The sequence below is a fragment of the Podarcis vaucheri genome, assembly GCF_965113315.1.
Source record: "Podarcis vaucheri genome assembly, chromosome: 6".
Classification (NCBI taxonomy): Eukaryota; Metazoa; Chordata; class Lepidosauria; order Squamata; family Lacertidae; genus Podarcis; species Podarcis vaucheri.
In genome coordinates, this window is record NC_138764.1 from 42,617,473 (window position 1) to 42,629,729 (window position 12,257).

The 12,257-nt window shown below is 38.3% G+C and overlaps 2 protein-coding genes across 9 annotated transcripts in view; one reads left to right on the top strand and one right to left on the bottom strand.

Annotated features, from left to right (window-relative positions):
* NEGR1 (neuronal growth regulator 1) overlaps positions 1-2,778 on the top strand; it is a 474,712-nt gene extending 471,934 nt beyond the window's left edge. For all 3 annotated transcript variants that reach the window (XM_082227304.1, XM_082227303.1, XM_082227305.1), the window contains one exon: positions 1,727-2,778. In XM_082227304.1, coding sequence (XP_082083430.1) covers positions 1,727-1,798 — 72 coding nt within the window. In that variant the 3' untranslated portion in view covers positions 1,799-2,778. The remainder of the gene's footprint in view (positions 1-1,726) is intronic.
* The window catches only part of LOC309534854 (uncharacterized protein), a 109,839-nt gene that overhangs the window by 36,707 nt on the left and 60,875 nt on the right, over positions 1-12,257 (bottom strand). The gene's annotated exons all lie outside the window — the stretch shown is intronic.

Genomic DNA, 12,257 nt, shown 5'->3' on the forward strand with positions numbered 1-12,257 from the left:
TTTTCTGAACAGTTGCTGAAGGGTAGGATGCTATCCTTCTTCACACAGTGTACTATACCACAGCAAGCCCATTGCATCCTAAAACAATTAGGGAAACAACAAAAGCACAACTGGGATTGCACTTCTAAACTCCTGTAGCATCATGAAGTGCTGTTTACATGGAAATGGGCCATGGTTGGCTGCCAGCCAAGTTGAGTGGCCACACATCAAGAACCATGATCTTTTCTTTTTTATAATAATATTTATTAATTTTCCAACAAATTGAACACAACACTACAAAAAAACCAAAAAAGAAAAAACATACAATAATACAGTACAGTAATAATAGAAAAAAACAACAACTGCAAAATCAAGAACCATGATCATACCAGGTGAAGGCACTTACAGAGGCAAGATGCAAGATGCCGCAGAGGTACATTAAAGTTTGGTGGTGCACAATCCAGAGGTTATGCACAGCCAGAACTGCCATATGTCCGGGTTTTCCTGGACACATCAAAATGGCACCTGGGAGGATTTTTACCGAATCAGCAAAAAGGTGGGGTGGGGTGGGGTGGGGTCAACAACTTTGTCCAGATTTTCACTTTTGGGAATATGACAACCCTATGCACAGGCACACATTCACTTGCAGCACAATGTGTCAGAGTATAAACAAAACAACAATGAACAGGAGGACAGTGCTGCCACCAAGCACTGAGGAGCAGCCACCACAGCTTCTGAATGCATCTGAAACTAAATACAAAAGAAGAGAACCACCCCAAGACCCTTTGCTGCCTGAAGCAAAGAACAAAAAGGCATCTCCCTCTCTCCATTCAACGCTCAGAAGTCAACTGAATTGACAACTGGATCCTACTTCGACAATACTAATGGGACAACATGGTCCTCTGCAACTGAGGGCACACACAAGTCTATCCTCCAGCAGAGAGCCTCTATGGCGGCCAAATGGTAGTGAGAGCCCTGCACAAGAAGCATATTTCAACATTATAGAGAGCTGGGTGAAAGAAAGTTTTATGCAGTAGACTGAGCTGGTGGCAAAGGCTACTTTCTACTGTGTTAAATCCTAGAAGTTGCCTTTGACCTTAACAACAGAACACTCTTCTGCAATAATCACCATAGTTCATTTTGCACTGTGATTTTGTTTGCCTAAGATGGATGGATGGATAGATGACAGATAGACAGAGCGGAGTTTCTTGTATAAAAGAAAGTCCTACATGGGGGAAGAATTAGTATATACCAACACTTTAGGTCCAGGAAAGAACGTACTTCCTCAGGCTGTGGAGAAAGTGGCTGAGAGAAGGGAAATTGTAGCAAGAGCCATTTTTGCTCTAATAAAGAATGAAGTTCTAAAATTCTCTGTTTCACAGCCATCCTTGAACATGTACCTTCTATACAATATGAAATAGCCTTATCTGCCTATTGACATAAAGGAATCTGCTTCGTTTTCCAGGATTCCATGATAGACAAGTGGGGAAATAAAGCATATGCATTCCCTCTTTTAAAAATGTAGTGTGTGAACCAGCCCTCATCTATATCATAAAATTCTGCTTGCTATAGAGGAATTTTAGTGGTGCAAAAGTGTGGTTTCCTTTTCAGCTATGCTTTGCTGAAAGTTGCTATTTTGAAATCTATTGGTGAAATAATTTATAGCTGATTGTAAGAAGAAAAAGTGAGGAAAGCTCAAAAAGATTCTAAATAACCTGTTTTCTTTCTTTCTTTGTTTCTTTTCCAGCTCCAAGTACAACCCAGCTTGGAATCACTGGGGCTGCTGAAGTTCTATTATCCTGCTGGTTCCTTGTGTTGACACTGTCCTCTTACACCAGCTTAATGTACCTGAAGAACATCGTTCTACAATAAATGTAAAGAACCATGAATGGCTTTTAAGGATTCTTTGAAAGTGCTGATGACTGGATCCAATCTGGTAGAGTTTGTTAAAAAGCGGCGTGGGATATAATCAGCAGTGCTTATGTGGGGATGATCGCCTTCTGTAGAATTGCTCATTATGTAAATACTTTAATTCTACTCTCTTTTTTATTAGCTGCATTACCTTGTGAAGAAGTACACATTGTCCTTTTTCTTCTTTTTTTTAAAAAAAAAGACGTGAGAGCTCTGAAATTACTTTTAGAGGATATTAATTGTGAGTTCATGTTTGTAATCTATAACTTTTCAAAAAAACATTCAGTCATGGTCTGCTGATTTGCAGACTGTAGTTTACATAAAAAGAACCCAAATATTGCAGTTAAAAAAAAAAAGTGATCTTTAAGGCTGCAATACAAACATCCATTTCCCTCTTTAAATAAGAGTCTATCTTCATTTACACATATTTTTTTTACAAAAAAAGCTAAATAATATTGCCTTTGATTCATTTCTTCAAAATTAGATCACATACCTAGATTTTCTTCTAGCATGATACTCAGATTTCAAGAATGAGCCTTGTGATATGACTGCACTGTGCAGTTATGCTTTGATTTTGATTTTCTCGTCAGTTCAGCATGGGTGTGCCTTCATAAGATACTGCTTTTCGCTTCCTCACCAACAAATGGGAGGGGAATTTTTCAATTTTATTTTTTGTAGATGCTTAGCTCAAGGGTACCGAATCTTTTCTTAAGGACAAAAGGTGCTATTGGCTGTAAAATGAACCACCATTGGGGTAAAGGAACTACTCCAAACATTGAGCACAGCAGAAAAAGTAATAGCTGGTACATTTTTCAGTCTGTCAAGTTCAAAGCATATTCCAAACCTGTACAAAGCAGAAGATATCTCTCAAAGACTCCTTTGTGAATGTAACATTTCCTTTGTTCATTCAAAGTCAGAATTTTTATAAGGCTGCAGAGAAAATGACCATCCCTTTATTTTATTGTATTTTTATAATTAGTGATAAGTTCTACATATCAGTATTGTTCTTCCTATTGAATTTATACTGTACAGTATCTGGTTGGTTGGCTTATAGAACATAGTGCTTAGGTCTGGAAAAATCTATAGAAGGATTAGAGTTTTGATCATACACACATGCTCTAAAACACACATGTTCATGCACACAAATAACAACAATAATTTGAATGCCACATAAGACAGATGATAACATATCAGTGCCATTTTTTCAAAAAAGCCACCAATTTGCAAAAAATATACCAGTGTTTTCTCCCTTCACAAACATTTGGTTGAAGAATTTCCCCAAATGCCTGTTGTGGCTCTATTCCACATGTCAGCCACATCTCTACATGTTGTAAATGTTATGTTAAACATCATTCATGCTGCACAATCTGCAAAGGCATATGGATATAACCTTTAAAATGTCCTATTTTGTCCTCATTCATAGTTTATCTTACATGCAACATTAGAAACCAGAATGAATATATATATATATATATGTGTGTGTGTGTGTATATATATATATATATATTTCAAATGATGCCTATTACATATTTATTTGCCAAATTGTCATTAGCATCGTTCTCCCGTTAGAATAACAACTGCATTTTTCTCTTCTGAAAGGACTTCTATTGCCCTGGTTCCTATAAGTCCTGCTTCCATGAAAGTTGACATTGAAAATAACCCCCACACAAAACTTTAGTGAAAGAAACATAGTTAGTAAAGGTTCATCTTTGAAAACAGAAGAAAAATAAGCAATCTGATAGCTGATACTCTGTATCCACTGCATATCCACTTCCAATTTTTTTAAAAAATGACACTTGAAAAAGCAGGGAATCTGTACAAATTTTGCTCTAGTGTAAAATAAGTGCAAAGACTTTCGTTCGAATTTATTCACAAGAACAAATAGTGAGAAATTGCTCTTTGCTACTTAATAGAAGATTCATTTGTTTTCATCAGTTCAGGATGTGTGTTAACAGTTTGCCTCTTTAATTGAAGTTGCTAAGATCTGTACTACAAAGTGAAATAACTAACTGATGATGTTACATAAACTGTTGTATCTCAGAATGAGTTTGTGTAGGCATCAAAGCTTAAAAGGGGAATTTAGCGATGACTCAGCTAACCACAGTGGTTTTAATTCAAGTAAACTGACTGTTGAATAAAGAACCGTGGTATATTAAATAATTACATCACCCATTCTAACCCTATGAAACATGGAGGAAGGAGAACGTTATTGACTACATAGAAACAGTTAGCTTTTAATATTGCGATCATAAAACGTTCAACAAAGCCTGTTCTCAAAGCTCTGACATTATTGTTGCTAGCTGGAGATTTGACACAATTATTTTACACATAAACCACTTCTAAGACCTACATTATAAATTTATTTAGCTCCTTTATTAGCTCCTGTTCTTCATGAATAAAATGTTGACGCATTAGAAATAGTACAGCTCTTTAGAAATAGTAATAAAGTGCTATATTAAGAGTGTTATGTGACAGAACCATAATATATCATGCAGTTTGTATTGAAGGAGAAAATACTTTCGTCTCATATCATGCGCTGTGGACCTACTGGTGTTGCGCTATGGCACTTTTTAATGGAAATATTTGACTGGACTGGTGCAATATCCCAACATTTGGGGTGACTAGACATTCAAATTTGTTAGGATGGCAGGAAGCACTGGTAACTTGCAAGGGCTGTTTTTCAGCATCTTTGTAACAGAGGCTTTGCAGCAGGCGATGAGAGCTTATTCGGCTGTCTCCTGTGGGGTCCTACAAAGATGCAGAGAACAAGAAGTGCGAGTTGGGTGCACACCCTGTTCCTCCAAGTTGGACTGACTCAAGCCACCCTCTGTATTCCCTCTTGTATTGCAGCTTTAAAGTTCTAGAATTCATTCAACAGGTTGAAAGAGCAGGGTGGCAGAAGCTATTATTCTGCCAGTGCTCTCTTGGGGAATAAGAAACAAGTCAAAGGTATGTCAGAAACCAAGCATATCCAACATTGTTTCTCACAGGCACAACAATAGCTGTTTTAATATCATTTGCTCATCCAAACTCTATAGTCAAGTTAACTGCCTTCACGATCCTCCCCCAGCACATGGAGTCTGATGATTCCTGCAGCAAAACAGGGTGACATTTTATTTTTTATTGTTGAACATAATACCTAATGAAAGGGACTAGTAATGTTTTTTGTTTGTGTGGGAACAGTTGGAACGCATTATTAGCCCAGTGTTCAAACCAGCCTCTGAATTTTCATTTGCAGTTGCTGGGTGTGATTACTTTATAAATACAAAATACCGTAGTTGTAGAAGAAAACTTTGTGCAAACCTCTCCCTGCTTCTTCAGGAGGGAGATCATAAGAAAAAAGCAGGGGCTGAATCTCTCAAAGTACATACTGTGATACTGGGACCAGCTCAGTAAGTGCTTTCAAGATTAGTCCCATAGAGGCTCCTTTTGAAACCATGGTCAGCCAAGGGCCTAAATCTGTCAAGACAGACACATGCATACAGTTTTGCACTGAACAGTCCCAATAATATTTTAAAAAAGAAAAGCATGTGCCTGTGTGTTTATAGGATTACTCCCTAATGAAAGTTCCATACTTCTTTGGTAAATCTTTTCTATATGTTCATTGTACAATTTGGGATTTATTGGGACTTGATGTGGATTGTGTTGATTGTCGCAAATTACAATAACATTTTACAGAGTTTATTAGTCCTTAAACTGTGGGGTATGTTTGCTTTCTTCTATTTCTTACATGATAATCTGTGATCATCTAGTTGATATCATCGCTGTTCATATTTTTAATCAACCACAATTATATTTCTCCCAGTCATGAAAAAATATGAAAAATAAATGGATTAGCTCCAAGTGATACAAATGAGGACTTATTATGCATAAATTGTCCGAAGTGTTGAATAGTTATGATTGTGACAATCTGTTTGGCAAATCAGGACACTTAACCACGATTGTGCTGTTGCCAGGTTAATATATAAGGTGCAAAATAATTGCGAAATAAGGTGCAATTACTGTGGTGCAGGTAGTGCTGTAAGGGTTGTCTCAGTATACATATTTTGATGGGTGGTTTAAAAGAGATTAGCTGGGAAGATAACTATTCAAAATTCAGTTGAAATAGATAGGATTTTCTGTTCTTCACTCTTGTTTAAAATTACATTCTGTTTCAGATCCAGAAGTGTTAATAACCACAACTAAACCTGGGGTGATTTTTTTTTATTTTTATTTTTGCACATTTTCAGAATCAATGCTCAACATTATGCTGACCAAAATACCCATCTACCCCACACAACTGTGTGCACTTAAGAATGTGTATACCAAAATATGTATTTAAATGGATAAATAATATGCCTTAACGCCTCAGTATGCACTTACTTTTAGGGACTGGATCACCCTCTTCCAGTCTGAGGAAAATAGTCCATATTCCATAATTTGCCGTGAAAGAGTTTTGTTTTTGAAAAGTCATTTTATCCCAAAAAGGTCATTCAACACTTTCACCAATTAGACTGTGTCAGAAATTCAAAGCCATGGTGAAACTCTAACCAGAGATTGTAGGTGGGCACAGTAATATTTTCTAAGGAAACTATTAACGTTGCAATCTAGATCCTTTTAAATCTGTTGGCATTTTGCCACCAGTGACGGATTGTACCTGGGGGTTATGGTAACCCTAATGAAACTTTCACACTGTTGATTCTTGCTAGTAGATAATCATATGGTATAGACCTGGCCTGCACAAAATGTGACTCATCAAGATGAATGTAGCCCACCAACCATGTATGGCAGCTTACCAGGAGCATCCAACAAGTCTACCTGTTGAGAACTATGGAAATGGGGCTACCTGGTGGACCATGATACATAGGTGATGATGGGCTGTGTTTGGCTTGTTGGTGCATGCCATAGTGGGATATATCCTGTAGTTATAATTAAAGTACTGTGAGTATGGAACTAATGAAAACCTATTTCCGTTTTATTTGTAAAGAGTTCATTGGTGATTTACTCTGTGCACATTTTAAATACAGTTTGCTCTCTTCTTCCTCCCTAAGCGAGATTTCCATCTTTGGTCCTTCTTGCCTTTCCAAGGATCACAGTCTTCTTCTGGCCTGCCCAATAGAGAGTGCCTCTGCTTCCAAGCAAACGAGTCCCTCTTTGCAATATGGCTGAGGAAACTGTAGCTGGATCAATGAGCCAGTCAAAGGATTAGCCAAAGAAATGGAAGTTTGAGGGAGGTAGTAAAGGGTAATAGCTGTTCAAGGCAGAAGCATGCTTGTGAAATTGTGTATGCCATATTACTGAAACATCTGTAGAACATGGTAAATAGTTTTTGAAAAGTAGCATGTGCTTTCTAGATCATTATGATGGTTTAGAAAAGCAAAGGGGGAAATATATTTTATCTCAGGCATCTTACATGCAAGGTTTTGCCTGCTTAGTACACCTCTTGACTGTGAGTGTGACAGATTCATTGTCATGCTAGCTGACTTGCATTCTGTAGCCTAATCACAGAATACACTAGCTGAAAGTTACTAAGGTAACTAACAGCACAAACCTATCTGTGTCTACTCAGAAGGAAGCCCTGTTGAGTTCAATGGGACTTACTTCCAGGTAGCGATGGAAGGGTCCGTCCATTTCAGTTCTCTCAGATTATCACTTTTCCAATCTTAAATCCTGTTCTCCACATTTCTGCAGCAATTTGTTTGTTTTTTCAAATCCTCATGAAAAAATTTTGAGCATTTTTCTGTAAATTTATCCCAATAAGCACATTTTTGTCTGCAGTTTTGATTAATGTACACATTTTTACAAGCAACCTATCTTAATACAATATATTAGATTTTTGTATGTAATTTCAGAAATGTATTATTTTGTATACACATTTTCTCCTAATGGATGCAGGGTTGTTGTTTTTTCGTAAACTCTGTTTGGAGAACTGCATCCCAAAACTTGGAAAAGAACAAGTTTTGAAGATTGCCTGTGTTTTGGTTCTCATACTTCTTGGAAAGCGCAAATATTCTAAATTTAAATGTGAACTGAACCTAATTCCTCCTCCATCCATACTCCCAGGTAAGTATGTGTTAAGATTACAGTCTAAAATATAAAAACTACTCCATTTCACTCATTAAGGTCAACCAACTAGTTCCTTCCAGGTTCTGTGAAAGATACTTTGTTTTCTGAAGAACGTTTGCATCTGCAAACATTTCAGTCTTCTCTATTTCTTGTTTTCCTCTCCTAAGGAAAACCACTCTTTCCACTGACTAAATGTCACCCTAACCCAGGTCTTTGTGGAGACCTCCCAGGAAGTCAGTCCTCCTAGGAAGGGTCTTTCCCTTCCATAATCTTCCATTTTTTATGTTAAGGCAAAGTGCTGTAAGTGACATTTGATGCTATTTCACTTTGGCCAGGATCAGAAAATCCACTCTGCTCATGATATACATTCAAGGGTGATGTGAATGTGTGTTTCTCAAAGAAATGCTCTCCCTTATGCAGCATGACAAGAGACTTTGAAACAGGGAGGCACTAGAGAAGCCATTTGTGATACAGCATTAGGATCGATCATTCAAAGATTTTTTCCCCCCAGAAGGACTCCCTACAGGGTGAGCCCAAGCCCACGGTCTAGTTTATCTTTGGATTCTGAAACTGTTAACAGACATAGCAGTAAGGGAGAATACAAGGATGTGCTGCCTTGCAGCTATATGGAAGACCTCCCAGAACTGTTAGGCTAAGAAAACGCAATAGCCACGTATTTAATATTTTGATTACTGCACCTTGCCAGCACAAATACCAGTTTTGGATGTAAAGGGCGTAAAATGCAGCACCTTTTGGAAAGCTATAAATACTTGAACTGCCTTGCATGCCTCATTGAGATCATGAGGTATGATACAATTAAAAAACAAACAAACCTGGATTTTGTTTTACTTTCTTCCCTGCCTCACTGACCAGCAGTATCTCTCCAAGATTTCAGGCAGAGGCTGTTTCCAGGCCTACCTGGCTGGAGATGCCAAGGATTGAACCTGGAATGTTCTGCATGTAAAACGCAAGATCTATCACTGAGCTACAGCCCTCTCCTTTGCTTGTCCATACACAAGTTTGTTTACACTGAGGGGGAAATACTTCCTTTTCAGTTTGATTGCTTTTAAGTCTATTCATTATTACATATGAATAAAAGCATTAAGTGCACTTTAACTGGGTTTGTTGCTGTTGACAATTTAATCCCTTTCCTCCTTCTCTCTTAAATATTTGAAGGAAAAGTGGGAAATTTATGCTGCCTCCTGGACAGGCCTAAAAATAGTCCAGTTGAGACAATGTTAACAAGCAGAGCAGGAAAAAATATATATTGGGGAGATTCTCAGCGAGAACTGTTCTTCTGAAAACTAATTTCTGTTTGGGTGTGTGGGGTTTTCCTTCCAGCCATTCATTTCTTTGGTGCTAAGCACTGATTACTAAGCATGAATCACTTCATTTCCTTTCCCCTAACCTTTCTGTTCTAACTTCCCCTGTAACTACTGTATCTGGGGACTCAGCTAGACTGGTAAGGAAAAAGCGGATTTATATGTGTTGTTTATGCGATATAACATTGTGCCACCAGAGGGCGATGTGGACTCCTGTTTTTTCTCTACTCATTTTCCCTGTTTAAATTTACAACACTTTAAACTGAAACACTTCTCTGATGTGTCCAGATCCAGCCAGGTTTCTTCCTCTCTGTGAAAATATCTATCAGCCCTTGTCTTTCGTAAGCTGGAGAATAACGCCAACTGAACACGGCTTGCAATAAATGAGATTTTAAAATACATTGCAAATGTCAGATTTGTCATCCGTAGCAAGGGCATTATTGGAACCTACATTCTTTGAACCTATGGTTTTTGGGATGACTTTCTCTGCCTTATTATTCCTGCTTCACACCTCACCGTAGCACAAGGTGGCAGATCAGAGTAAAAGATCAACCTGATGAAGACTCTCCTTGTCTGCCAATATACTAATTTGATGAACAGAAACAGCAGTACAACGCTGAAATCATACCCCCTTTGTCTCCTGTTTTGCAATGATTCTTCCCAATCAACAAACGGTACACCTTTAGAAATCCCTCTACATTTCCTTCAGCCACAGAAAGTAGTACTGGGTCTGACAGGCTAGAAACTGGCTCTGTATATGAATGTTCGCTAATTTCTTCCCATAATAACTATAGGCACAATTCCACTAAAAGCTAAGTACTTTTAAAAGTTCATTTGTTTCAATAGTAGAATTAAGCACACACTTAAATCTCACTTATTGAAAACAATGGGCTTGTTAAAAGGGCTTTACTTTGACTGTGCAAGAGGACGATTTTGTATAATACATGCCAAAAGATATTGAACAAGAACCAGAATAATCTTTATTCTAACAATGCACAATAATAACGTATTTCGCTCTCCAAGCTACTGCATTTATAACAGAGCTCCCACTGACCTTTTGAAAAAAAGCCTTAGAAGAAGCCCTAGGGATCTGTAATACCACAGACTTTGATTTCCTCTGTTTTTCCCATCTTGAGGGGAAAGTTGGACAATTTTTGCACGCATGTACACACACACACACAAAATTATGTTTTTAAGCAAAGCTTAATTTAGCCTGGAATTTCCAAGTCTTCTAGATGTACTTAACATTTGTCGCTTTCTTCAGATGTTACTTACTGTAGTGAACCATCATCTGCTTAAAACCAAAGGTGTGAGGGGAAGACATTTCAGGAATCCACCATGAAAAGCTGACTTCCCTGACTGGCCTGTTCTTCTTGCCCTTCATGCTAATGAGACAGTTCCAATTTCAAGTTGGGAGGAACTACAGGAGGTAACATGCTTCATTAGGCTGTAAAATGTAAGTAGGACTGGGTGTTTTCCCCTTCCTAATTTCATCAGAAATTGCTAAAATCATTGGGTTGTTCCTCCAGTGGAACTCTGAATTTGCATTTTTCTTCGTTAATTTTGACCTTCTGACATGTACTTTTTCACAACAAAAAAGAGTTAGCTTTAGGAGCAGGGGAAATCTATAACAGCTTTGCTTCCTCACAACAAATTAGAATTAACAATTGATGTAGCTAATGTTATGTATGGTTCATTTTTGTGACTCCTGATCATAGGCTAAAATAATCACAGTAGCATAAGTCCACTGTGTCTGTGCCAAAGTGGTGCAACATTCTGCAGACATAGGCCATGATTCAGAAAGGTTTTTCTGGACATACAGTGGTACCTCGGGTTACAAATGCTTCAGGTTACAAACTCCGCTAACCTGGAAGTATTACCTCAGGTTGAGAACTTTGCCCCAGGAAATTGCATGGCGGTGGCATGGCAGTAGAGGGAGGCCCCATTAGCGAAAGCGTGCCTCAGGTTAAGAACAGTTTCAGGTTAAGAACGGACCTCCGGAACGAATTAAGTTCGTAACCAGAGGTACCACTGTATTAGACATTTTAACTGTAACATGCACACTGCTTAAAAAACAAACTGTACTTTTAACTTTCCCACATCTAAAGTGTGATGTGCAGTGTGATGTGCTGCACATGTCAACAAAAGCTATTCAAACCTGAATTATGGTTAGGGCCATGCCTCAGTGGTAGATCACATGATCCACATAGCAAAGATACCTGGTTCAGTCCCTGGCATTTCCAGGTCAAACAATCATGTAAGGTGGTATAAAAGCTTTCCACTTGTGACCCTGGGGAGCTGTTGCCTGTCAAAGTAGACCTTACTGGGCTAGGTAAATGCAGAGTGGTCTGGTGTAAAGAACCCTCCTATGGATTCGTCAGTATTAAGGCTGCTTCCCTTCTTACATTTGCCCCCATGGGCATATATTGCAGAGAGCCATAGCCAATCAAAAGCTCCCTGTGATATGTGCCTGCATTTGCACCTGTGACTTTTTTAAAACAAAAAACAGCAACACCCAAATATTTTAGCTTGCATAGTAGGGGTATGTGCTAAATTGGAAGAATATAAAGCAGTCTGTCAAAATGACTACATAAGGGTGCCAAAATGGTGTTTCTGGTCCGCATACACAACAGAAAATGCAAGCAGCATCATGCACACTTTGTGTCCCAACGCACTGCCTAACAACCACTTGAGCAATGGCCTGCGGAAAATGTGGTCAATAGCTCTTGGAGAGATATTCCTTTAGAAACCCAGTGCCTCTGATTTTAAGCTGCTTTAGCCAGTGTCTGTCAAAAAAAGGCTCTCATTTCTCTCGGTGATCTGGAAAATAAGCTCGCAAGTCAACCACGTAGAGTTTAGAATTTAAACACACACACACACACACATACACACATACAAACCGCCACCACTAAACATAGCTGACAGAGTCATCTGAAGATTTCTTCAGCGATATTTGCATAAGCAGCATCTTTTGACAGAGTTAATCAAGCAGACACATCT